Source organism: Sebastes umbrosus, chromosome 15, assembly GCF_015220745.1.
Source record: "Sebastes umbrosus isolate fSebUmb1 chromosome 15, fSebUmb1.pri, whole genome shotgun sequence".
NCBI classification, from domain to species: domain Eukaryota; kingdom Metazoa; phylum Chordata; class Actinopteri; order Perciformes; family Sebastidae; genus Sebastes; species Sebastes umbrosus.
Genome location: NC_051283.1, coordinates 12,852,223 through 12,879,968, shown reverse-complemented (window position 1 = coordinate 12,879,968; position 27,746 = coordinate 12,852,223). Strand labels below are relative to the sequence as shown.

Genomic DNA, 27,746 nt, shown 5'->3' with positions numbered 1-27,746 from the left:
TTCTCTCTCTTGTGGTAAGCGGTGAGTTTTTTTTTGTAGCTTCCTCTTCTAACCCCCGCAAACAGGAGTACCGTAAGAGGGAGGGAGGGAGAAAATGAAAGAGGGAAGGGTGGGTTGAGTGATTATGTGCTAAGGAGGTGCATGTGTGTGTGTGTGTGTGTGTGTGTGTGTGTGTGTGCGCGTGTGTGTGTGTGTGTGGAGAGGTACGCCACTCTCTCTCTACTTTAAGAGCTTTACCACTTCAGCCAACATCCTGAAGCGGGCCACTCTCCACTCCAACCCCTCCTTCTCCTCTCCTCTCCTCTCCTCCGGACCAACGCATGGACTCAAGCAGCTTGAAAAGAAGGCAGTGAGGAAGGCAACTTTTCAGAAGAGAGAAGATAAATGGTGAGAGGGAAGTCTGCCGTTTGTTTCCTGGACTGCAGTGTTGGAGTTTACAATAGAAGGCAATCCCCTTTTCCTGTCTGTGTTTTCCGTCCGCCCTCACGGGGACCAGCGGGAGCAGGAACTGGGGCTGAGGAAGACTTCTGGATGCAACAGCAAAGAAGAGAAGAGGAGGACCAGCCAAAAAGAGGAGAAGTGATAAAACAAGAGACAGGAGCAGCAGGGGTTGGACTGAGAAGACAGGAGGAAGACAGAGTCAGAGTCTTGTGGGACTTTTTTAACAAGACACAGAAAAAGATAAAGGAGATATAAAAAGGACCAAAGGTGCAACTCATCTGACTTCTCTGCTCTTGCCAGGAGGAGCAACCTCCTTCCTCCCCTCATCCTCCCTTCCCTCCCCTTTCCCCTTTCCCCTGACATGGGCCGCCTGCTGGCCCTGACCTTCGCCTACCTGGCCTACCTGCTGGCCGCCGCCGCCATCGGCTCGGAGCGCCAACAGCACCGCGTGCAGCACGGCCACTGCAGCTACACCTTCATCCTTCCCGAGGTGGAGCACTGCCATCCCTTAAAGGACTTCCAGGTCACCAACACCCTCCAGAGCGACTCCCCGCCCGAGGAAGAGCCCGATACAAGCCAATCCAAGCCGGGTAAGGCCCAAAAGGAGAGGCCTTCCTGGCAGGAGAGGAAGCTAGAAAACCTAGAGAGTGCCATGGAGAATAATACCCAGTGGCTGCAGAAGGTAAGGTCTCTTTCTCCTCTGTCATCTAATCATTCTTTCTTTGCTGTCACACTCTCTAATCTTGTTGATCATTTCAAATTTTAGCCTGCAGATTGTCAAACCAAACACTGAAAAGCTAGGGATGTCCATGGAGTACACTATCCGATAAACATCTGCTGACAAGTCTTCATTTATTGACAAGTTCAATGCGTAGCTGGGATTTCCTGGATGCTCACTAAACATGCATATCTGGCACCACGTCAACGCCTGATGTACGAGTGTGTGTCTGTGTTTAAGACCACTGGGATGCCAGAACTCCCTGTTGCATGAGAGAGCAGAAAGATGAAATACGTTTGCTAATACCATACGGGTGCCAAATATGTCACACAGTTAAACTGTCTAAATGATTATTGCCCCCCCACGGGGCAACAAGTAAGCAGAAACTTTCACACTTGACTCGTGTTTTTTCGCTCGTTTGTAAGCCAATGTCGGGCTGAAAAACTTTGTGTACCGAACCCCAGCCGACATAAAAATATAACACGTTCCCTCAGTGAAAAAAAAAAAAAAAAAAAAGTTTATCTGCCGGAGACACATTTCAGCATGGCCGTTGGCCTTTTGCGGTTCCATTTAGCTCGGATTACGACTGAGTAAAATGAAATGATGCGATTAAAAGTGGCTTCACAATAGTGTTTTCATTGCGAAGGTCATCAGGGCACAGCATCGGTGTTGGGCCATTGTCTAGGACGGACTGACTGACACGCCACCCCTCTCCACCCGTCTCTCTATTCTTGTCTGCATCACTTGCGGAATATTTATGGTACACACTAATCCTCCGGGTGATTAGAAGGGGTTTGTGTCGAGTGTTTAGATTGGCTGGCTGAGAGCAAACGTTGATTATATTTCAGGATTTGAAAATGGGGTATTATGAATGCCAAAGCTCTTCGCCGTGCTTCTGTCACTCCCCGATCTCACCCACCACAGAGACTGTCTGCGATTCTCCTTTCCTTTCCCCCAGTCTTTTTGACAGTCCATTCCTCTCTATCCATCACCTTCACTTCTATCTGGACCGTTCTGCACTTCTGGGATGATGAATGTGTCCCATCTCGCACCTTGACTTGTCGACCACCAGATCTCAAACTTTTTGTCTATCTTGCTCACGCTCTCTTCGACACGCACCTAGAAACACACACACACACACACACACACTCGATTCCCCTGTGCGCACTCTGTCTGATGCTCAGTCTATGAACGGCTAGCTTCCATGGGCAAGCATCCCCACGAGGCCACACTGTGTACGCATGTGAGGAATAGAAATAGTGAGCGTGCGCACACTTTCCCCTCATGCGTACATGCGTACATTATTCATGTGTACAGGCTGCACAGATTGCACACATCTTGGGCATGTTCTGTGCAGCATGCTGCCTCTCTCTTTCACTCCCTCTTCCACCAGAGCTGTGATATGAGCTGGCCATGAAGGAGATGCAGTTTAACCCCCCCCTCTCCCTCTGCTGACACATATCTTGCTCTGTTGCCAAACTTCCTCCACATAACGTCTGGAATGAACACAAAGATCCAACCTTTCAACAAGTTACCCCCACCAGGCCAAAAGGGATGCATACATGAACGCACTGTAGGTGGGATTTCCTCATAAACACAGCAGGACCCTAAGAGAGCCTCTTTTTAGAAATGCAAGCTGACCTTTGACCCCCAGATGGCAAGGCCTTTTCAGCACCTTGTGGAGCTCATTAAGACCTATCTGCATACATTTTGGGGAGGAATTGGTGGTGATATGCATGCGGAAGAGCTCGAGGAAACGGTGCGTCTGTGAAACTTTGCACGATTGCACTCAAAGCTCCCCTGGGATGATATGACCCGTACTGTGAGCCTTCAACCCAAACCCCTTGAAAGAAAACACACACCCACACGCACACAAACTCAGGAGCACACACACACACAAACACTAATCCAGCATGTTTCACAGAGGAGTCTCCAAGTGGACGAGAGCAACAGGACTGTATTAATGTTCCAGATTCCTCCCTTTGGTGTTTCCAAGAAGTGTTTGTTTTCTTTTGTTCTAACCCCCTAACACAGCCCCCCCATCTAGTCCCTTTGGCCTTCTGCTGCCTTAAAGGATTGGCAAAAGGGATGTGAGCGTGCTTTTATGAGCCTGTGCGGATTATGCTAATACAGAAATATTGCATAGAGATCAAGGTGGCTAGGCTACCCCTCAAGTGACCTGATTTTACTGGTCCAGTAATATTTCATTAAGTAAATATGTCACCCACATTACTCACATAATCCATTGGTCTTCTTTCTTTTTTATTTCCTTAAACATACACCCCTTTTAACATTCTCAAACTACGGCCTTTGACTTAGAAACATTTTAAAGTGTCCGTTCATCCAAATTACAAAACCATATTTTCTTACTTACCTCTAGTGGTATCTAGGCATGAGATAGTTATGGTTTTATCTGGCCAAAGTTGTGCGATATCTGCATTTAATACGATGAGGGTGAATGGAAATTTATTTGTGGCGCTCACAGCAATGAAAAATAGATATTAGAGAGGGAATTACGACATGTTTAACTTCCTAACAATAGCTCTAAACGGCTTATAATACATAATTAAAACCACAAATGCCAAGGATTTGTTTTATCAAAGCAAATAATACAATCATTAATTCCTTAATCATTTGAATTGTCTGCTTTCATGCAAATAACCACTGCATGTGACCAAGTAAAAGGATAACATCTTGAATTTGTTTTACTTATTTGTTGTCCAATAGTTCAAATCCCTATTGATTATATTAACTGTTTAACAGGCCTACATTTTCCATTTTGGACAAGTAGGTTTGTCTATCGGGCAAGTACAAAATTTTGCCCAAACTCAGAACAAATGTGTCTATTCTATTGGCTCAATAATTAAGCTATCAAGTGATACAACTCCCATGATTTTCTCAGTCAGCACTGATCCCTCCTCCCTCTTAGACACAATAAGACAGAATTATGCTACATCCCAAATGTGATTTATCTGGCTGCATAGTGCAGCGTGTAACAGAGCTGCAGTTGATGCAATTGGCAGTGGGAGATGGAGAGTATCAGGACCTCTGGATTGAGCTCTATGACAGAAGGCTGTAATAGGAACACTTTGGACAGGCGGCTGATTGCAGCTTCAATACACCAGGCCGATTATGATGCAGGGGTCTTTGGTTCTTCCTTTGGAAGTTGGCTATAATCCGCCTGGTAATCTCCTCATAACCTTCGTTATGGATGGATTCTTTACGCCGTCTCGGTTGTCCTTAAGTAGCAAAATGTGAGAGATGGATTTACGGAGCGAGAGGGAGAGTTTGAATCAAAGAGGGAGTTAGTGAGGGAGATCAAGAGGAAGTAAGAGACAAAGAGAGAAAGATTACTAGCAGGCAAACAATTTAATTGCAGATTCATCTCTATTTGCCCACTTGGATCAGTACTTTTATACCGCATAAAAAATAGGAAAAAAGCCCTCTCCTGTGGCAATGCATTAACATAATCCCATTCCTCTCTGAAATGGCCATTTGTATTGAAAAAACAAACAAACAAATCGTAGCCTCATTTGAATTCCCTTCGATTTTTTGCGAATAACCACTCATTAGCTGGATACTTCTGAATGCGTTCTCCTCAGAGACTTCATTTTCCAGTCATGTGGTTTAATGAGTAAAGTCTGATCTTTTTTCTCCCCATAAAAAGTCATAAATATTAATGTCCTCCGGTTCGATATTCTACTTCGCTTTATTGCAAGACACAGGCCATTGCCCGTTAAACGTCAAACAAAATTCCATCGTTCACGGCAGGCGAAGCCGAATTTGTCTTCCAGATGCCGTTCGCTGAAACCGGCCACATTAATAAGAAAATCTATTTATTGGAAGATGGATGCCATCCTATTTTTACTCCCTCTGCAACATATGATGGGTTTTGCCAAATGCTTCTTTCTCTGATTGATTACAGAGTGTAGGCGACTATCCCTGAAGTCCTGCACACGGACATGATGTCAGTCTCTTGGTGTACAGTATATCATTACTGCCCTTTTTTGAAATGCATCATTTTATGAATGTAAGGTTTGGTATTTGCCTGAGGTAGACTTGCAGACGGATAGATGGGTGGCGAGACACTGTGAGTGCCGTAGGGGTACTATATATTCCACGACTCCATCACAGTACCAGAAAAGATTGAGGTGAAAAAAGGCAGATCACTCTAAGGTTGCTACTTTCACACTGCATCAAGCTGCCAGTGAGCGTATTACCTCCTAAAATATGATTATCACCACAATGAAACTGGGGAATTGGACATGCTGGATAATAAGGACTGGGACGATACACCTATCTCCCGATTCGATACTATCACAATACTTAGGGGCCAATTTCATATGTATTGAGATTCTACAACTATTCTACATTACGATTTATTGTGATTTTGTTAACTTTTCAACACTAGACCATGGGGAAAAGTTGAATCATACACTTCTAGGGACATGTACTTTGGAAAATATCGAAATTAATACAGTAAGAATGTTTGATTTTCAGCATGTATTTAGTCAGAGATGTCAAATGTATCAGTCATTGTCAGGCATTATTTTATTTAAATTTCTTTCCAGCAACCCCAAAATCAAAGAATAAACATTTCCCCCAGAAATTAGTGCTATTTTCTTTTTAATTTATAACAGACATGTAATCTGTTATACTTCTGGTGAAAATAATCCAATCAATCTTATTTCTATATATGTATTTTGTACATACAATTTCCTTTATAAACACCTTATTCTGAAAACCGGACGTAGTCGCACGTGTATATTTCCACGTCCTTCACCAAGTCTGTCGCTAGCTTTCCCTAGTCAGCTCCGTTCTCTTTATACATCCATGGTCGGCTCCATCGGGGCCGTTTGAATGCATTTAACATAAATGTCAGTATATGGGTGCTCTACAGTTGTAGCGTCGGTCGATTTGACCACGGAGATGCGAGTGACGGCTGGCTTGACCGCACGTTATCGCGATACGATAACATTTCCTGTCCATGACAGAGTCAGCATGCAGCTTTAGCCGTGATGTCTAGCTCTGCTTTTCCTGGCAATGTGCAAAACCCAAAGTGTTTCCATACTTTACTGAATGTGTATCGTTTACGACGTTGGATTTAACATGTGAGGTTGCAGGTCGTATTCACGTCAACCCTTCGCTGTTTTTGTGCTCTGTCGTATCTGCCGGTTTCTGCTCGCTACGGCCAGCCGGACGGCTACTGTTCATTTTGGTTGATGATTACAGAACGAATATGACGTCACGTTACTCAGACTACGACAATAAAAGCGGTAACTTCCTTCTACCTCAACTTAAAATCAAATGAAGTAAATATATACTGTAGATTCTTGCATTAAAAAAATCTATTTATAAAAAATTGCAATACAAAGGTGACTTGATTTTTTTCCCCCCACCCCTACTGGATAATATTCTCAGAGTCTGCTTGTCCTCTGTACAGCTGGAGAACTTCATCCAGGAGAACGTGCGCTCTGGGATGGAGGAAATGAAAAGAACCGCGGTGCACACCCAGACAGCTGCCATGCTGGAAATGGGAACCAACCTGCTCAGCCAATCGGCGGAGCAGACCCGCAAACTGACAGACGTCGAGACCCAGGTGAGGAATCATTTGAGTGAGACAACTCGTTCGCGGCGAATGCAAATGAACACTCATACAAAAACAAATGATGTCACTTTGCAAAAACGAACAGCTAATTAAATGTAAATCAGATGTAACCCGCCGAGGAAGCCGTTGCCCAAAGGTGGCGGCGACTGCGTTAAAACAGCTGGTATTTGGTTCTACAGGCTCTGATTGACACAATGGATTGAGCTCGGCGTCTGACAACAAGCCAATTAAAACATAAAGCTCAGTAGCACAAACACAGATGTCTCTTCAATCATGCCATAGAGCTGTTATTACAGATTGGGCTGTTTTGTGTCCTCGTGCTTTCTTTTTCTCTTATCAAAGTCGATATGCAACCTGTATAAATATCTGAGCTGCTTTGTTCAAGTTTTTTGTTTCAACTTCAAAACATGTCACAGGTGCTTGTGAGATAATTCTTGCTCAAGTTTTCATCGGAAGATCAAAGAACGAAGCATTATGAGCCGTGTGATGTGCCGCGCGACATTGTTTATCCCCCAGGGGTGATTTTCGGAGCCCCGTTAATCAGTCCCTCATCACTCCGCCATCCATTCTTCAATACTACACATACTGTGATAGAGTTATCCTTCTGTTCTTATCAATCTATAGGTGTTAAACCAGACAAGTCGCCTGGAGATACAGCTGCTCGAATACTCGCTCTTCACCAACCGGCTGGAGAAACATATTCTCCTGCAGACCCAGGAGATCTCACGCCTCAGTGATAAAAACAGGTGAGAACACACACACACACACACACACGCACGCTTCAAAAGATTATTCAGGCAGGTACATTTTTAGGCACCGCAAGACTTCCAGGGTAAGTTTTATTTTACTAGGTACTTTATTTTCAGATCCATCATGGTACTTTAAGTGGTATTTCACAAGGCACTTATTCCCTCATTTTGAACATCACAAGGTCACGTTATGCAGCCATTTCTGCGGTTGTTTTTTTGCAGGAAAATCACCATTCAGACAAGAATTTTGCCTTACCACAATCAAATTGTTCTCTTGGATTTTCTCTTAGTGAGGCTTTTTTTTTTTTTTTTTTTGAAGGTGGCGACGTGGCGCTATTTCTTTGTCCGCTTATGCCTAGTTCACATTACAAGACTTTTTTTTTTTCACTTTAGTTTTTATTGATGTTTTCCAAGGTTATACACGATCAGTTGTCCTTTCTGCCATCCTCGTTGCAGTTTTCACACTACAAGACTTTTAAAGTCGTCAGATCTCAGCGCTGTTCACACTACACGACTTGCTGTCTTGTAATCAGTAGTCTTGAAGTTGTAGTTTTCACACTACATAACTGACCGGTGACAGGAGGGGTCACACACTACGAGATCTTTCACCGTGAGGAATCCCCGATGAGGCCTCCAAACTACGTTTTGTTACGAAAAACACATGCGAGAAATATACGGTAAATGACGTGATATACCATCACCATGCGTTAGACATATTACTCATGTTGTCTTTGGCACGGGTTCACAAAATAGCCCGTGTCCACACTTCTTTTTTAACTTATTCCTCTAGGCGCAAAATGCAACACTTACAGTAAGTTCCTATTTTTACAGACGACCCCTTCTCCCCCAGGTTTCCCCTCAACCCGTGTCTTGCAGGGTCCAGATATTAAGCATGCTAGATATCTGGAATGTGTCTGCGAGGCACCAGCTCGTGTCTTTGAGCAGTTCACACATGGCGCTTGAACGCTGATGTGCGAGCGGCGAGCCAACGCCGATTTGCCTCTGATCTGGGGCTTTTGTCTGGGAGCGGAAAATCAGGGTCTAAAGTCATGTAGTGTGAACTAGGCATTAGCTGCTGCTTTGCCTTTACTGATTCCAAATTAGCTGCTGTGGCTGCTGTAGGAAACACACACACATCTCTTCCTGCAGCAGCAAAGAATGTTTTCTCAGGAAAAAAGCTATTTGACACTGGGTGGCAAAATATAAAGGCCTTCAGAAGTGTAATATACTGCATGTATGTACGTATGTATTAGACTGGTCCTTTTCATACGTCATATGTTGAATGCCTCCACTAGATCTGAAAAACAGGGCACTTACCGACAATATAATGTGCATTGTGTAAGCATGTGTGCCAGTGAATAGGCAGTGCGTGTTAGGAGGGGTTTCCCATTCTTCTCTCGAGGAACTCAAGGTCAAATTAGGGCCAGCAGGGGGTTAGGGACAGTGCGCTGGGCGGCGTGAAAAAGGAGCGGGTGTTTTCTCTCTTTGTATCTGATTGTTTATCATTCCATCCATCTGTACCAAGTGTGACCGGGAGAACACAGTGCTCCAGCTTCAACACCTGTTACACATCTGGTCCCGCTCTGCCCTTTGGGCGCTCGTCCTTCAAGTTCGGCGACATGAAATATGACATGCAAATAAATGAAAAAACATGTTCACAAGGGTAAACATGACATGACGGGACGCATGAAATTAGAGAGGTCATAGTAGATTTTGCAGCCGTGGAATAAAAAGGGAACTGCAGCGGTTGTAGGGGGGCTACTGCTGCTGATCCTCGAGGGCATGGAGACAGTTTATGAACTGCTGCCAACTTAAAAAGAGCAGAGACATGTTTGTTTTCATAGGCACTACATGTAAAATACTATTGGCAGTAAGGACAGCATTTTGTGGGGAGCGGGCGAGCTCAGTCTAAAAGCAATATATGTATTACAATAACAATAAATAGCACAAGATCACAAGCATAACAGTTTAATTGCCCAGAATGCAATGTGATCCAAATTGCCATGTTTGTTTTGTCAAACCCTCTAACTGTTAAAACATTGCTGTGCTGGTTTACCGCCGCGCTTTTCACTTCGACTGTTCCTCAAACTAAAATATACATAATGGAGAACAATTTGTCAGCTTTACTTTGCCACTTTTTTTTTGAGTGTCCCCCCACCACAAGGCAAAACATATGAAATGGAAGTGATGTTTAAAAGGATTTGGATTGATTTCGGCTTTGCTTCCAGGCCACATACTGAGTCACCGCCGCCTAAAGTGGGAGAAACACGTTTAGTGTTCAGCGGCTGCGTGTGCACGGAGCTGAAAAGTAGCTTGTTCAATCTGGGTGGCTGGATTGTTTCAATAAATAACTGCTGCACAGTCGTTAGTCAAAGCCATAAAGATCAGGCTGCAGGGATTTATGATCTTCATTTGGAGGTGGGGGTGTGACAGACACACACACACACACACATGCACACACACACTCAGATTGTTGCCTCATGGCTATGATCGAGAGGCTTAGCATGCAGGCCCATCTGTGAGTGCTGCTGCAGTACAGGTGTTTATATGGTGTTAGCCCGATGAGACTGTCACGCTGATGTCTATTAGTCATCGTCATGTAAACGTGCAAGTTTGTGCAACCTCTGCTGAGATAGGTGAACGCAGAATGAATGGATTCTCCGCCTGTATTCACTCTTATATCTTCTGCCACCCATACCGTTCAAGATGCATCTTACAGCCAATTCCACTGTTATCAGGCCATTAAATAAGTGCTATAAGCACCATAGATGTGGGTCAATAGGGGCCTACTACACACAATAGTAGGTTTTTATCATCTATTCACATGATAGATCAACGAAAGAAAGTATAAAATAACATTACAGCGATTTCTAGCGACGGCAGTAAATATGACAAAAGCAGAAGTGTAAGTCGGGCACCGCGTGAAACTCCATATAGGATGGAGGTCAGGGGTGTCGACTTGGACACAAAACACAGGATTTTCACCCAGGAGGATGGGGCTCACATCCCGTGTGAAACCAACAACGTGTAGTTGTCTTTGTGTTCACAAGCGTAAAGTTTGACTGTTGAAAAATAGCTATTTTAAGCCAAAACCCAATGTGTTTTTTCCTACACCTAACTAAGTGTTTTTGTTGCCTAAAACTATATAAGCTGTAGTTTTGTTGCCTAAACCAAAAGAAGCTATTCTCTTTGTGTTCAAAACATAACGTTTCTTTCAGTTTTACGTGTTAGAAGGTGTTGCTTTTAAGTTTCGCTTTCACCTTTACAACGTAGTAGGCCCCTAATGACCCACATCTATGGTGCTTATAGTGACCAATAACGCCTATTTAATGGCCTAATAACAGTAGAATACTGGGTGCATCTTAACACTTGATGTAATATGTCTTCAGATCTTTGACTTTTTTCAAGATGTTTTTTTAGGAAAATGAGTCAATACTAGACTATTTTTGCTTTTTTGTCTTCGGTAGTTTTCTGGAGCAGAGGCTCTTAGCGCTGGAGGCTCGGAACGGGAGGGAGCTGCAGGGCTTGCAGAGCGAAAAGCAGCAGCTTCAAGAGCTTCTGGAGAGGCAGAGTCGCCTGGTCAGCCAGCTGCAGGGTGAACTGAGCAGCTCCACGCTCAACAGCACCTCACTACAGAGACAGCAGGCCGTGCTCACAGACACCGTCCAGCAGCTGCTGGCTATGGTCAACCACTGCAATGGTAAGGATGAGGGGTTTGCCGTTTTTTTTCAATGAGCAAATTGTACTGCTTACATCAGTTATTTTAAGGAAAATGCTGTGAAGGTACAACAAATATTACTTAATATGAAATAGAGGATGAAGCACTCACTCGCTAGTATTTAGTACACAATTATATATTGCATTCCTACGACTCATTACTTCCTTAGTGCAAAAACGACTAAATAATAATATCAGTAAACACCAGAATTTCATTTGGGCCAAAAGAGGATCTACAGCATTTCAATTAAAGCGAATGGGATTTGTGATTTAGGCTAATAAAAGTAACATTTAACATGAATAAATATCACCTCGAGAACAGTTTGTAATTCAAATCCAAGACACACGACATACATGCATGCACCGCAGACATTGCAGGGCTTAAGCCAGAGCTTAACAGTGTAAGAGATCTCACATATGGGGTTGGTATTTGTGTGCGAAAAACCCATAAGGTTGCCATCTGTAAATAAATGCCTGCCTGCTTTTTTTTTTGGCAGAAATCTCCAATATGCCTAAGGAGGAGCCGCTCAGTTTCAGGGACTGTGCAGAGATCCTGCGATCTGGAGTGACAGAGAGTGGAATATATGGCATACGCCTCCCTAACTCCACGCAGACTGTCAAGGTAGTAAAGCTTTAAAGGTCATTGACCTTTTCTTGCAAATATCACCTAACTGACTGTGACATGAAACCTTTTTTGGGAGACATTTTATCCATTTTGTCTTTCAGTCTTTAGCACTGGGATCATTTTGTTTTTGCCCAGCCTGCCATAATATAAAGCTCACACACACACACACACACACACACTACATAAAGACATTCAGAGGGCTTATCGTTACTTTTTGGACCGCAGCAAACACTGGAAGGACAAACTAGTCTGATGTAATGGTAATTTGCGGGGGCTTTAGGTATAGAGGTTGATGGAAATGTCACGCTGGGCTACAGAGAGCTAAAATAATAAGCAACAGGAGCATTATGCTCCGGGGGCTTCATGGTGAGCGAGTGTGCACTGCTGAATGCAAAGTCAGAAAAGCTTAAGAGGCTCCTCCGCTGACCTGAAGTAGCTAGCCCCTTGCTAACTCAACCGTGGCATCCACCAGCAGGCTATCCTTGATCTTCACTCTCAGAGCATACCACAGAAAAAGAGAAAGATAGCAGTGAAACAGTTTTTTTTTTTTTTTTTTTTGTTATTCATTACTTTCAGTCTAGTTTGCTGGTTGGCACCATCTCCTACCGCCTCTGTTCCCCCCCCCTCTGTTCTTCCTCTTCATTTCCTGTGGGCAAGGCAGCCAGGTGTTAGGCACTGGTGCCATGTGTTTCCTGCCAACTGGGGCCAATGCGCGTTTCCACTGATGCGAGTTAGTACTCCCCGAATCATCGCTGCTTTCAATCTATGCCATCTAATTCCAATGTGGCTGGCAATCTGGGTGGCGGCGTAAAAAAGTGGGGCAGATACAAATTGCCCTATTTTCAAAACGGCGAGCGGGCTTTCTCAGTTGGATTAGAGACAAAAAAACATATGTGTGGCGTACAGATTTGGCTATATATATATGAGGCTGTTATCTATCCGTCTATGTAACTTTTAATCACCGAGGGTTGTGAATAATGACGGTGTTTACAAACCAAACAATCAGCATCTTTTTTTAATTTTTCATAGCTCTGTTGCTTTAGCTACATTATGCACAGGGCTCATAACATTAAACAGCTTCTCTTTAAACACATATTGGGAAGTAACTATGTGTCCCCTGAATGCCCCTTACAAATAATAACCACAGCATTATCTTTTTTATAAAATCATAATACATTGTCTGGATTTTTGTATGTTATTCTAATGGGTTTGGCCCCAACTGACTCCTTGCTGGCTAATAATAAGTGAATTTGGAGTATTAAAATATGGATCTGGTCTAAATCAGAATAACAACCACATTTGGGAAAATGACTTAAATTAATCTATTTCAAGACCGTGTTTTTGTATTCAGTGTGATGCCTTTAAGGGCCAGAACATTGGTTTAATGTGTCAGAGGATAATCGCAGCATATTGCCAGTCTGCTCTGTTTTCGGAGGTAAAAGACCTGAGTGCTTTTTGACCTTGATTTAGCTTTCCTATTCTGGGAAAGTGCTGGAAAACTCTCATTTCATTTCTAGCAGCAAATAGCCGGTTGAGTTGTCGAAATATAGAGAGACCTCTTGGGATGCTGTCCACACACCGGCATCCATACATACCGCCGTATGACTCTTGAGACAGGTCCGGGTGGTTTATATGGTGGACGACATTCAAGCAACCGGCCGAGCAAATCAATTTAGTTTCATCAGTAATTAACCACATTGCATGTTGTAGAGGCCAGAAATGTCACGGACAATATCTATAATTTAAGGAGACAACAACATTGCGTAGAGATTCAAACATAATGCCTATAAGAATACTGACAAGTCCCACTCTGTAGCCTTGAGGTATGCACACTGAATACACTCGCTCAATTAAAAAGGATCTAATCTTACCGCCCGTGGGAGAAATTCTCCCAGTCATTTCATCACGATACCTAAGGGGGAGCTGGAATACGTCCAGTCAAACACCTTGAATATGTAAAACAAGTCCCTTAACACGTCTACATTTCAAATTCTGTCACCAGATGAATGAGTGCAATCCATTCCTATTTGTTCTCCCAAACATATCCACATTTGGCAAAAATGTGAAGCCAAGTAAGAAAGAAAACAGTGTGTGTGTAACCAAAAACGCAGATGTCTCCTCCTAAACCCCCACTCGGGGGGATTAGAGAACATGCTGATATGTTGGTTTTTCCTTCCCACCTGGATCATATCAGTGCGTGTCCCCCTGAAATGTTGGGTCCCCCCCACCACCCTCTCCATTCCTGAGGCTTCCAAGGCATCCTTAAAATAACAGAAAGACTATAGTGTGTTTTATTTCTTAATGTAATTTCTTGCTACTTTTCTCTCGAGAACCACTCCGAAACTAATCTCAGTTTATTGACATAAACTCGATTGATTAGACATCAATGTCAAATGTCTGAAGCGGAAAATAGGAAAAAGGTTAGACAATGTTTAAAAAATTTTCAATATTGGTACTAATATGGTACCAATACTAAAACAATATGCTCTATTTTTAATTAGACCTTAATTAAAAAAAATATTAACATGTTTTAACTCCAGTTTTCATTTTTTTAACAGTTTTAGGGATCAGTTTTGAACAGAAAGAACTTGGCGTATATCAAGTGTGGTTTAAAGCTGCACTAATCAATATACACTATTTATATTAACAATGAATCAATTGATTATGTGTAATATCAAAGAGGTCATTTGTAGTGATTAGGAGAACTCCCCTCAGATCTACGGAACATTTTGTCCTCTCTCTGCTCTTTGTTTTGGTTTTGCGGCCCACAAAGTTTAATGTGTTGGTTCAGTCTCATCAGCCTTGTTTCCTATCACAGCAGGTAGTTGTTTTGAATGAAAAAAAGCTCTGATATACCCACTATACACTACTGGCCCAGTGCCAAACAACTGTAAGGTACTAGCTGGTTAACACAGTGAGGCATTTGGCTGCTAAAGAGCCAGATATTTCCCTCAGCAGCTGTGGAGACCAAGGGAGGGTGAATATTGGACTGGTGGTGTCTCCAAAGTCATCCAAACTCCAAATTAAAGCTTAAAGTAGCAATAAACGGGCCATCGCACATTCCTGCACGTTGGGGGTACTGGTGAGATGCCGGTCGACATGAAACAGGCACACTGAAACAGGAACTCTTCTGAGTGCAATGATGCCTCCCACAGGTGTCTACAACAAACAGTTCATGGGTTATGAAAGAGGGCGGGGTTAAAGTTCAGGGGCGGGGCTACCAGTATGTATTGGCATGTAAGTTTCCTCAGGCCTGGACCGTCGTCATGGCTAAGAAATTTGGAGTATATTTGACAAAGAACGCTGAAGTTACAACAACTTTCTTCCTGCTTTATGGCGAAAAGAGCTTTTTTTGCCACCACACCAGCTATGAAAAAGCAAGCGTTTGATAACTTTTGATGGCAAAGGTCTTTAGATTGTACAGACCAAATCTGACGTTGATCTGATTAAAACTGTAGGGGGAGTTCTTTAAAGTGAAGCTCCTGTAAAAGGCAGAAAATAGGCTTTTTGGTGCATTTCATGTAGGTGAAACCTCAATGAAGGGCTCAATTTTTCCAACTTTGTAGGGGGCGCTATCGAGCCACTTTGCCACACCGAACCCATAAAATATAAGATTTTTTTAGGGTTGCTGTGAGGGTTTCTGGTCAATATTTGTCATTGTTTTGTGTTGTTAATTGATTTCCAATCATAAATATATACATACATTTTAGGGCTAGGCGATATGGCCTAAAAATAATATAACAATATTTTTAGGCTATATTGCGATACACGATATATATCGCGATATTTTCAAATATCCTCTAAGCACTTCATAAATGCCCAATTTAACCCTTTGATGGATACAATCACACCAATATGATGATACTTGTAGTCACTGCTGCATATGTCTGCATTAAAACCTTGAGGAATCTCCCTTTAAGGTACATTTTGAATCATGCGATTAATCGCGATTAAATATTTGAACTGACCCTAACTTAGACCCATTCTTGTAATCTGCCTTCATTTCCACAGGTGTTCTGTGACATGAAGACTAGAGGCGGCGGCTGGACGGTGCTGCAGCATCGGAGAAACGGCTCCGTAAACTTCCATCGTGGGTGGAGAGATTACAAAATGGTAAGTTTTCTGCAGGAGGGGTAGGGGTTAGAGTGCATCATTATCAGTCGAGGTAGTATGGATCAGTACTGTGTGGGGGCTGGAGAGGAGGTTCCAATAACCCGTCCACGGGTGATTTGGCATGGAGAGGCGTGGGATACCGGCAAAGCTGTGATCCCAGGTGACCTGCGGTTGTTGTGTTTGGCCGCCCTCGTGTTCTCTACCACCCCCCATGTTATTGCACCTGCTCTCTTTCCCCTCTCCCGGTCATACTCCCACACAAGCTCATGCCCAAAAACACAAACACACACACACACCATGTACTTCAATGACCCCCAGAGCACTACTGTTTGTACCCATCCTTAATCGCAATAGCTTTTTGTGTGGTGATGAAAGTAACCACATTGCTTAAACTCCGAAAAATAAACTGGATGTAATACAAACCGTACACAAGAGACTATGAAGTTACGCCAACGCTCTGGCCGAATCAGGCATGTTCTAACACCTTTGGCTTCGGTTTTATTTGGAACTTACATTTAGATGATGCTTTTTTTCTGAACCTCATCACAAAGGTTTCTCAATAGAATCAATATTCCAGAGAAAAACAGATGCTCGCGAGCCTTTTCGACCGTGTTAAATTACACACAGAACAAATGAGTGAGGCTAGTTTGGGATTGAGCGGAGTAGCAATTTGTCTCTCGCCCACGCCAACAAATCAGTTGCTACAGCTCGGATTGGAAACAGAATGCAAGAGAAGGACCGTGACTGCAAACAGACAGAGTGAGAAAGAGAGATGGAGAAAAAAAAAGCTTTAAAAAACTCTTTTTGAAGAACAATATTTTTACAAGTGGATGATAAATATTTGGTTCCAGTTGGGGCGTGGAAGCACAGGGGCCCCTGTAGATGGCAGATAACGCACCCAGGCCTTGCTGGCCAAATGATAAATGTGCCAAGGCTCTCACTATATATTCACTCTCACTTAAGACCAATAACAAAACAGAGAGTTTGACAGCGAGACAAAGTGACTTGAGATTCAGAGGTAAACAAGAAAAAAAAAAATGTCCTTCTGTTAAGACTGAACAAAGAATGCTTAATATCTGCAGATGTAGAGTTTGACTATTCACAGCTCTGGTCTTCGTTGGTTACGTGCTTATTGACTGTCAGATAACATACGCATTCTCAATTTGGCCTTTTCATACTGTGAATCCATGACTTCTCAAGCGTTCGCTTGCGTCAGTCAACAAGTGACATTTTGTGCTTGACAGCTTTGTGACATTCATTTGCAAGAAGCCACATTACGTCTCTCCACTTAAGCCATCTTCTTTGAATAGAGCGCTATTGTGATCATCATTTCCCTGCAGTGGCAACATCCATCCCCACAGAAAAACTGTTTCTGTCAAAGCCATCACGCCCTTGTGGCTCACTTTATCCGTTTTTCATTTAACGCTGCTGTGAAATCGTGTTTCTGTTACTGTGCCTTCAACCTGTTAACACCATTTAACATTGAATCCTGGTGCGGAGTTTTTGTCCTTGACAATTCTCTTTTGTATAGTGGTTTCTTTATATTCTGCTTACATAAAATGTACAAATGGTCGATATATTAAAAGGAAAGCTGCCAGAACAGTTCAATGCTCATCTCTGAACTCTACTGGAGGAATGAACACCATTCCTACAAAAGATGTTCCCTTAATTCACATTTGGATCAATAAATACTGCTGTACACCTATTTAGTGCTACAAAATAACATTCAAATAAAACAAGAAATGATATTAGACCTACTATATTTAACCATGTCTCCTATAAAATGACATTCCCATTAGGGGTGTTAGAAAATATCAAAAACATTGAGTAGTGCAATATTACATTTTGTGATTCTGTATCGATTGTCAAAAACATTATCGATTACAAATTAATATTTTTGATTCAAAGAATGACTAAATCAATGCTTTATTTCATTTGAAAAGAGATGCACCCTGTCAAAGTAGTGCTATGGTGTTGGATGTTACAGGAACTGTGATAAATGCAAATGCAGATCCCACTGTTCTGATTGCATAAAAAAAGTCAACTTTTTTTAATCAGATTTTATGCATATGATGGTGTGTTCTTTATGCTATGACAGTTTTCCTAAAATCAAATTTTAAAATCACAACATATCGCCCTGCTTACAGTATCGCAATATATCGCAATATATTGAATTGTAACCCCTGTATCACGATACATATCGTATCGCCTGATTCTTGCCAATATACAGCCCTAATTCTTATACAACTAATCTGCATTCTCAATTACGTTTCGAGGGAAATTTATTTTCTCCCGGATTACGGTCAGTTTCAAACAGCTTTAAACACGTGGTTAATGTTTTAAATTGAAACGAAACAAAGCGAAACAAAAATGCAACAAAACTACTTACGTTTAGTAAAAAAAACATCATGGTTTGGCTTAAAATGACTACGTTTGTTAAGTTATTAAGCTACGTAAATTAAAATAAGTGAACGTTGACTTCTAGTTTCACACGGGAAACAAACAGCTGTATTCAGGGTGAAAGTCCTGCATTTGTTTGACCCATCCACCACCCCGACCTCCCCCATATGCAAACTATCATTACAAACGCAATTGTGATATGTCAAAAATAAATGTAATCTGCGACAAAATATGTTTCCCCTCAAAACGTAGTTCTCAATGCAGTTTCGTTGTATGGGAACGTCATTTTTTAGGAGACAGGGCGGATTATATAATACTAGTTTTAATGAAAGAAATGATAATCTCAGAATCTAATCAGCTTGTGTACGCTAACAACAACAAGCTGCTGCTCAGCTCTGAATGTCTAGAGATCAATGCGATTCTCATCATCTTCACTCTTCTTGCACAGGTTATACTGTATTGGTGTTGCAGGCACAGATGGAGCATTGTTAGGATATTAGGGTAAAATTAAAGTCTCAATTGACCTGCCCCTTGCTTTGGGAGTGGAGTATTTCCCTTCATAAACTCAGTGGAACTGTCTTGGGCCATCAAAATGATAAATGCGACTTCATATCCATTTTCATATTAACTCCAAAAAAAACCTTGGCAGGTTCCTGGTAAATCCATCCCCCTCTTGTTAGACTATTTTCTTGCTCCATTGTTTCTCTGTCTTTGTGTCTAATCCAGGGCTTTGGAGAGCCGTCTGGGGAGCACTGGCTGGGGAATGATATCATCCACAAGCTGACCAGCTCCCAGGAATGCAGTCTGCATGTCCAGCTAAGAGACAGAGAGGGGAACGAAGCTTTCTCACATTACGATCGCTTCTACATAGATGGAGAGGACAACAACTACAGGTACCAGGCATTAAATAGCATTTTAATTCATAACTGAACTGAACCTGCAAGCATTTTCTGGCTTATACTGATGCATTGGTCGGATCAAAATTCACTGTTTTGATTATTAGGGATGTGTATTGGCAAGAATCCGGCGATATGACATATCATGATACAAGGGTAACGATTCAATATGTTGTGGTACTGTAAGCAAGGCGATTTAATTTTGGGAAAGATGCCATAGTATAAAGAACACAGCAGAAATACATGCACAAAACTGTATGGTTTTTGGCCCAAACTGCATCATAGAGTGGGTATGTCTGTAAAGGAGAGACCCATTTTCATTCACATATCTTGAGGTCAGAGGTCAAGGGACCCCTGTGAAAATCACCATGCCAGTTTTTCCTTGCGTAACCTTGGAGCCTTTTTATCCTCTTTCATGACAAGCTAGTATGACATGGTTCGTACCAATGGATTCCTTAGCGTTTTCTAGTTTCATATGATGTCAGTATTTTCGCTTTAGCTTTAATAGTAAGCCTGCTACAACCTCCGAAAGATGGAATCGTGTTCGGGCCCGAAGGCGGGCTGTCTGGTTTTTGAGAGGTTAAATAAAAATGTATACAGCGTTTTGGAGAATTGATACAGTATCGCACAACATAATATCATGACACTCGTGTGTCAATATTTTCTTAAACCCATATTAATTATTAGATCATCCAAAAGTGTTTAGTCTAGCACAATATATGTCAAAATGCTAAATTAAAACACTTCTTGTGCTCTCAGGTCTCCAATTAAATTCTTTCACCTTGTCAGAAATCAGACATGAATAGGACGATAATGAAGGTGCTTTATTTCAGTAAAGTGTTTTATTAAGGGCCTTCTAATGTGAGAGGCATAATTGCAATGCAGTAACACCCTTTCAATTGTCGCCTTCCCTCTGGGTATAAGACTCTTAATATCACGACAGATTAGAAACCGTTATCAACAGTTCAAGCTCCTTTTCTATTTTTCTCGTTCTCCGAGCTTTTCTCATCCCGGAGCATTGAAGTTAAGGCACCACTTGGACCTTTTTTTTTTAAAGAATGCCATTCAAAATGATGAGCTCAGTAGAAGGCATGCAGCCACTTTTTTCTTCCATTTTTCTTCTCTCATCGCCGCGGCTACCGCTGCCCCCGAAAATCCCCAAGGGGAGCCACCTCCACTGGAGGATAACAGGAACGCTCAGCAATACCTGACCCCCTGCCAGGAACTGACAACTCAAACCAAGCTCCGTGGTAACCCTGCAATCACTAACAAGATTATGTGTGGGTGTGCTGACACCGTGCTTCCTCCAAAAACATAAAAATATAAACTGAAATAGTTCAGATTTCATGAAAAATTCACAGGAATTCACCCTTGTTTTTTTTGGGGGAAAGTTTATGGAGATTGATGCTCTAAAAAAGAGATGAAAAATCATAATCATATGTGGGTGTATGCCTTCCAAGATCCCTAATAGTGCAGCAAATTGCATTTGCCTGAGTTTGTTCCACATAATTAGCGCGATGAAACGGAATGTTTCGCTATTTTTCGCTGAAGGCTACACCGTGTGAGGTGAGGGCACCTGAATGCATATAATCACCTCTGTAGCTCGCTACCTCTGAGATCATGTTCTGTGTTAACTAGTTCAATATGCACTGAGCTTTACTAGCGTGCTCGAGGACGCTGGCTCCGTCTGTGGGTTTATATTAAAACTCCCATGCCGGAGCTGCGACGCTATGCAGCTGGTCAGCCAAAGCAGCCCTCCTCCTCCTCCTCCTCCTCCTCCTCGGCTGCATCCAGGGTGCTCCCTGGAGCAACATGGAGGTCTTCACCTAAAAACCCAGTAACATTATTCATACATTAATCATCAGCATGACAGGCCAATGTGAGGCAGCCAAGAACAGCCAGTCTTAGAGTAAAACCAAAAGGTAGGCATTCCTTTTAATGTAACTGTATATTTGTCATTAAAAGGGATACAACAACAATAAGAAAAAGACAAGTCACCTTGAAAGGGATTAGCCTGTGGTCTGCGGTATTGATGGAAAAGCTGAACTAATTCATCTGGAAGTCATGGCAAAAAGTTTTGCAAGAAGTGCTGGCACAGTCCACAGGCCGCCTTTTCCAATAGGATATCCTGTAGCCTGTGGTTGCCATCCTGTCTAATTTGATAGTTCTTAATTTTCTTCACATCACTAATCCATCACGAAGAGAAAAGTTAAGTCATCTAAAAAAAAAAAAAAAAAAAAAAATATCCCCTCATGTATTATTCCAGCACTCTCCGCTAAGCCATCATTATTTCCGTCCCAAGCAGCGCCATTTCAAACTCCCCTCCCGCCGCCCCTCATGATGTGTTGCCCCTGCCCTGTGAACTTACAAATTCAAGAGGAGGATTCTTCATTTAGTCATCACAGACAGCGTGCCCCAGGCCACGGAGGGGGGGGTCACATAACTCAGGGGAGAGTCCGGTACTAACTAGACAGAATGACAGGGCCGAGGAGAGGCCAGACAGCAGGGCTGACCTCCTCCTCGTCCACTCTCTTCAAACCAGTACTGACACACACACATACACACTCACACATGCACACAGACGCCATTGCTGGGGACTCGCTGTATGAAAATAATTGAGCGAATCAATTTCACTTGGGCAGAGATTTCTTTGCAGACTGTTTGGGTTGTTTCACAAAGCACAGCGTGGCGGGAAAATAATGAGAAGTTCTTTAGGTTAGTTCTTGTATTGATGTTTGGCAACAATGGGAACCTAGTGGGAGATGGAACCTTGTGTTAAAAGTACTGTGCACATACTAAACGGGCTATGATCTCCTACAGTGGTCTACAGTTGGTTATTACTGGTTATTCTTTGATTATTTTTCCATTTATCTTTATTATCTTAGATTGTGAAATAATTTAGTTGGTTTTTTTTATGTAATAAGTGACAGGACTCAGCTCCACACAGACTCCAAGTCCCTGTTCAGACCTGACATTAACATTCATCCTGAGTGATCGGATCACAAGTGGACAGCTTTAAATACGTCTGTTCACACCTGGCATTAGAATGCGTCTTCACACGCGTCTCCAGTGACCACTTGTGATCGGATCTCACTTCCCAGCTCTATATGCAAATAAACACGTAGTAAACACATGGTTAATACAGCAGACGTTGTGACGTAATATGACATGAATGTCAGTAGTGATATCCTACATATTCGTGAATTCGGATATATTTTATTAACATCAAAATATAAGGTTACTGTACTGCCGTTCGTGGTAACGCCATTCGGCGTTACGGCCTTGCTCAGAGGCCATCCTTATCATAACACTACTTTAGGAGCAACACAAGTCAGACGGCAGCTGGCGGTACCACGGTTTTGCACTCTGTGGCTCACGTTACCGCGGTTACGCAAGCGTGTCTGAGAACTACAGTGGCCTTCAGGTGATGTAAAAATGTGAAACGGCTCATTCTAAGCTAACGAAAACACAATGATTCTAGTTTCAGGTGATTATGCACAGTGAAAACATAGTTATGAATATTATATTCCATTTCTGCTAATAGATCCCCGAAATGCTACACACTCCTCCAAGATGCTGTCTGTTTGCTATGTTTGCCAAAATGAAATCCTAATGTCAGGTATGCCCAGAGGCATTTTGACAAGTCAGACAAAGAGTGACAAATTAAAAGTAAACCACTAACTCCTAAACAGCAGCTCCAAGCAAAGATAGTTGGACTCACCCAGTTAGATATGTTTTGCCTCTTTAGTCCCTCTGGTATCCTGCAGTATTAAGGAGTCACAGACGGTTTGGTAAACATGACTGTGCTCACTTTACCAACATTGCATTAGATGATTTCAGAAAAACAAGAAGTTCAAACCGTTTTCGTGCAGTAACCACTCACTACCATGTAAAGTTGCCCAATGCAGCTTTAAATAATGAAAGCTGCCTGTGGCTAAGCTTTTTTGCTGAAATCCTCTGCTCTTGTGCTACTCTCTCAAAATGCAGCCTTCATGCCGAGGGCTTCAGTGGCACAGCTGGACGGACCACCAGCCTCACCCACACTGGCACCCAGTTCAGCACCAAGGACAGAGACAACGACCGCTGCACCTGCAAGTGCGCCCAGCTCGCATCAGGAGGTACGCGGCCTCCCTCAACTTCCAGCCCTGTCTCAATCTGTCTCTCCTTATAACACACCTTGTTAAACATTTCTATCCACCCCCTTGTAAATGTCCCAAAGCGCATTTCATTTTCCCTCTGCGCCAATATAAAGTTACTGCTGACTTGCAGCTGTACATTTGGGTGTTACATTTCATGAGCGTGAATTGAATTAATTTTGACTTTTTCCTTGAACTTTTCTGGCACATTCCGTCTCCAGGTTGGTGGTTTGAGGCATGCGGTCCATCCAACCTGAATGGCATATATTACCCCAGCTCCTCCAGCGTGGTTCGCTACAACGGCATTAAGTGGTACTATTGGAAGGGTCCGAATGTAATGGCTACCATGACGACCATGATGGTGCGTCCGGCAAACTTCTGAGGGCGTAGCTCGTTCGCGATGTCAGATTGTGAAGAAGTGAATGTCGCCTGCGATGAACAGTATGAACTATATCCAGGAATTGGTCAATTTTGGGAGGAAATTTGAGTCCGACTGTTGGTGGTTTCAGCTTCTGGACATCTTGGAGAAGGGTTTTAGCAATTGCCTGGGGACACGTGGACTTTCAGGAAATGACTGTGGTTTTTGTGAATTCCAGAGTGAGAAATTCAACCAACAATAACTAGGGATGTCACGAGAACTGATACTTTGGTACCGAGTCGATACCAAAATTCTGAAAACATAACAGTGCTTGTTTTTCTTACAGTACCGCAGGTACCACAGGTATTGTCAGGGCTCGGGATTAACAGTGTCCCGGCGACGATAGAAAATGTGTTTGGGAGGCAGTAAACTCATTATCTATGCGTCCAGGGGGCGCACCCTACTTTTCCCCTGATAATGCTAGATTGCGAACAACAAATCTGTGTTGAAATCGGCAGGACGAGAGCCAGTTAACGTTAACTAGCTCTCGTCCTGCCAATTTCAACATGGGAGGTGCCATTGATTTACATTATGATGCATTCAAGCTCTATTCAGTGAAAAGGGACGAAGGGAAATTCTAACATTATGATGTATTCAAATGTAATCTTGTCAAATTTAGTTTTTGGCGAGAAACTTGTATAAATACAATTTTTTTAAGGAGAGGTTTTCACAGCAATTGTATACAATTTCACTGGTATTGGTATTGACTACTAAATTTCTGGTATTGTGACATCCCTAACAATATCTATTCACAAACGCTGCCCAGACTATATTTTAATAAAGATTGTTCAGCTGGTAATGAGGGTATGAGCTTTGCTACAGATGACAAAAACACAACTGATGACATCAAATTACGCAGCTATGTATACGACCAGTTACTCAAACCAAAATACAATCCAACTGATTAATGGATAAACCTTTAGAGACACTTTATTGCAATACATATTTTTATATTAAAGGAATAAAACTTAGGTTGTGTTTTTGTGTGTTTGATGTAAATACATGTGACCTAACTGCAATAATTCACAGACACATCCTTGTATATAGTTTACAGAAAGTCAACTGATTATACTCTTACTATAAAGTCTTAATTTCACACCGAATGCTTTGTTAACTTGGATCTTTTTTCTCCCATGCAATGGCCTGATTGTAACTTTATTCCAGTAGCATAATCAGACTGTAAAACGTCAGTACTTGTTTAAAAACTGTAGTTCAGTCCATACGCAATATAACATCAGATAACCTACAGTGACTTCAATGGTTTACCACTGTTAATAAAACAACACCATAAAGAACAGCAACAATAACAGGCTTTGCCCTTTGCTGTATCTTCCAAAGGGCTTTTCAGAATGAAATATCCCCGACTCTTTCCAGGCACAACTCTCATAAAACTTTATTTGTGAGAGATTTCGCTCATAAAAGTACATCATACACTTTTCCGTGGCGTGATTTACTTTAAAAAAATGAAACATTTGTAATAACATCTGGGAACAAAGCTGTAAATTCAATTTGTACTTTGTTAAAACAATAAAATCATATATAGTCTTTGGTGCCTGTAATCCACAGTGCCAGGTGCTTGTTACCATGTAAGCTACATAAACTCCAACAAGCCCCGCATGCTGGACTTTCGGGGAGTCAGATGGGAGCTGCCGACCATTGATCTGATGAATCATCCAATAACACCGGTCCCTGTGGTACCCATTAGAAAGCGGATGGGTTTCACCTCGACTAACTGTGACCTGGATGTCTCAGTGTACGCTGGGGACGGCAGCCGTTGCTAACTGGAAGACAACACACACACACACGTTGGCTGGCCATGTCTACAATCGTCCGCTAATTGTCGTGCTTCATTCACTCAAGGACAAACAGAAAGACCACTTAAAGATCTCATCCTCTTTTGCCTAATGCGACTCCCAAGTGTGATTCACGTCTGACTGCGGCAAATTGAATACAACTGCAGAAATGAGACATTAAGCGTAATGAACTGTGAGCAAGGTCTCAAAACACATATCTGCTTATTCAAAAGATACTTAAAAAAGAAATACACTGAACAAATATTTATTTTTTTTTACAAATAAATAGTTTAAATAAATAGCTTTTCCGTGTGTGTGACTTCACTGAATCTGTGAAGGACGTACACACGCTCAACTGCCTTTGATTTACTACTCTATTAGGAAATATGCAGGAGCTGCTCAAGACTGTAAAACTACTCAAAGGGATAACAGCGCTGCTACTGTGCGTGCCTGGCCATAGCTTTAAATATGTGTGTAAATATATGATGCAATCATGCAAGAATCTGTCAGGGAAACTACAAATATCATCACAAATGGATCAAGTACAAGCTAAGCTATGGATACACAACGCACAGGTCGTGACAATAGACCTGAGCCACGTAACGTGCTGTAGGAGCAGTAAAGCACACCTGACACGCAAACACACTCACATGCTCTGCTTGCATGCAGTGACCCCATTACTAAACAAGTTTATTACGACCTCCAAGGGGCTGGACAGGCGATAGATCACAGCGGGGGGGAGGCCAGGGGTGAATCCATCAAAGCGACTTTAATAAAGACCGCTTGATTTGGCCTGCTGGCTCAACAGATGAAATGGTTGTGTTCAGGTCCAGTGAAGCAGACCAGAGCCTGGGCCGCTCTCTGCTTCTCTATACTTGTCCAAGTCCCTGTTTATTAGATGGGTTATTGTTATTATGAGCAGAGAGACAAGGAGATAGTAACTTTAGAGCGGGTGTTACGGTATTATCAATATTTTTTGACAGTCTGTTCTCACGGTGGTGAAATAAGGAATGTCTAAAAATCGACTGTTAAAACTAAAAGATTGGACTTTTATCTCTATATTAGCTCCTCAGTCACGGTGTAAACAGTTCTACGGTCTAATACTTAAACTCCTCTGTGGCTCGTCCATCATAACAAACCTATGTTGTTGGGACGAGCATTGCTCAATCCCACAAGACTTGATTTTGATCCTAAGGCTTTCAAAAGATACCAAATAAGGGTGTTTAGATGAAGTTGTATTACTCAGTGCAATACATTAATATATATATTTTTGAAAATATGCTTATTCCCTTTCTTACTGAGAGTTAAATGAAAAGAACAATACCACTTACATGTCTGTACAATAAATATATAGGGTAGCTAGAGCCAGCTGGCAAGTAACTTTAGGGCTGTGTATTGGCAAGATATAATATATCTATCACGATACAGAGGTTACGCTTCAATATACTGTCCCTCCAGGTTTTCGCAGGCTTTTTTGGGGGTTTGTTACGGCCTAAAATGCCTGATTTCACGGCAGCTTTTCTAAAAATAAAATTGCAATTCATGTTGCAATGATTTTAAGCGTTTTTTTTTGCAATAAAATTGCAGGAGCAAGAGAAAATTGCACAAATTAGTTGCATTTTTTTTGGTAAATCACAATATATTGTATAATGCGATATATGCGATACAGTAATCAAGGCGATGTATTGTGATTTTTTAAAAAATCTAATTTTAGGAAAACTGACATAGTATAAAGAACAAACCATATGCAAAAAAAATCTGAGTAAAGCAATCAGAACAGTGGGATATGCATTTGCATTCATCACATATCCTGCAACATCCAACATCATAACACTACTTTTCGTGCAATCTGAGCCATTGTCTGCCACAAATCTTTGCATGTAAACTATTAATTAAAAATCAATACAGTAATTTTGGGAATGGATACAGTATCACAAACATAATATCGCAATACTCAAGTGTATCAATATTTTCTTACACCCCTAATTAGCTTAGCTTTGCATAGAGACTGGAAACAAGGGGAAACTAAAATCTGTAGTGCGACTGTGTGTTGAGACAGAAAGTAAAAAGGAATTTTTTCTACCTTGCGTTATTCATGTTAATTTGACTGCTGGGCAGTTTGTATAGTCTGT

The 27,746-nt window shown here is 42.0% G+C and overlaps 2 protein-coding genes across 3 annotated transcripts in view; one reads left to right on the top strand and one right to left on the bottom strand.

Moving 5' to 3' along the window:
* The window catches only part of col9a2 (procollagen, type IX, alpha 2), a 150,834-nt gene that overhangs the window by 49,819 nt on the left and 73,269 nt on the right, over positions 1 to 27,746 (bottom strand). The window contains exon 1 of one of the 2 annotated variants that reach the window (XM_037795525.1): positions 3,534 to 3,627. The exons of the other annotated variant lie outside the window; for it this stretch is intronic. The gene's annotated coding sequence lies outside the window, so the exon portion shown is untranslated. Of the gene's footprint in view, positions 1 to 3,533; positions 3,628 to 27,746 lie in introns of those variants that run through there. 2 annotated transcript variants of the gene reach the window in all.
* angpt2b (angiopoietin 2b) lies at positions 227 to 24,920 on the top strand. The gene is made up of 9 exons (XM_037795529.1): positions 227 to 1,123; positions 6,603 to 6,758; positions 7,392 to 7,513; positions 10,984 to 11,216; positions 11,731 to 11,855; positions 15,870 to 15,971; positions 19,098 to 19,264; positions 23,255 to 23,385; positions 23,625 to 24,920. The coding sequence occupies exons 1-9, from the start codon at positions 803 to 805 to the stop codon at positions 23,783 to 23,785; spliced, it is 1,518 nt and encodes a 505-aa protein (XP_037651457.1). The 5' UTR covers positions 227 to 802; the 3' UTR covers positions 23,786 to 24,920.

Excerpts from the sequence above, each read along its gene's own strand:
- angpt2b (XM_037795529.1), top strand. The coding sequence starts at position 803 with ATGGGCCGCCTGCTGGCCCTGACCTTCGCCTACCTGGCCTACCTGCTG. Across the intron at positions 7,514-10,983 it reads CGCCTCAGTGATAAAAACAG|TTTTCTGGAGCAGAGGCTCT; the intron begins GTGAGAACACAC and ends TGTCTTCGGTAG. Across the intron at positions 23,386-23,624 it reads CGCCCAGCTCGCATCAGGAG|GTTGGTGGTTTGAGGCATGC; the intron begins GTACGCGGCCTC and ends TTCCGTCTCCAG.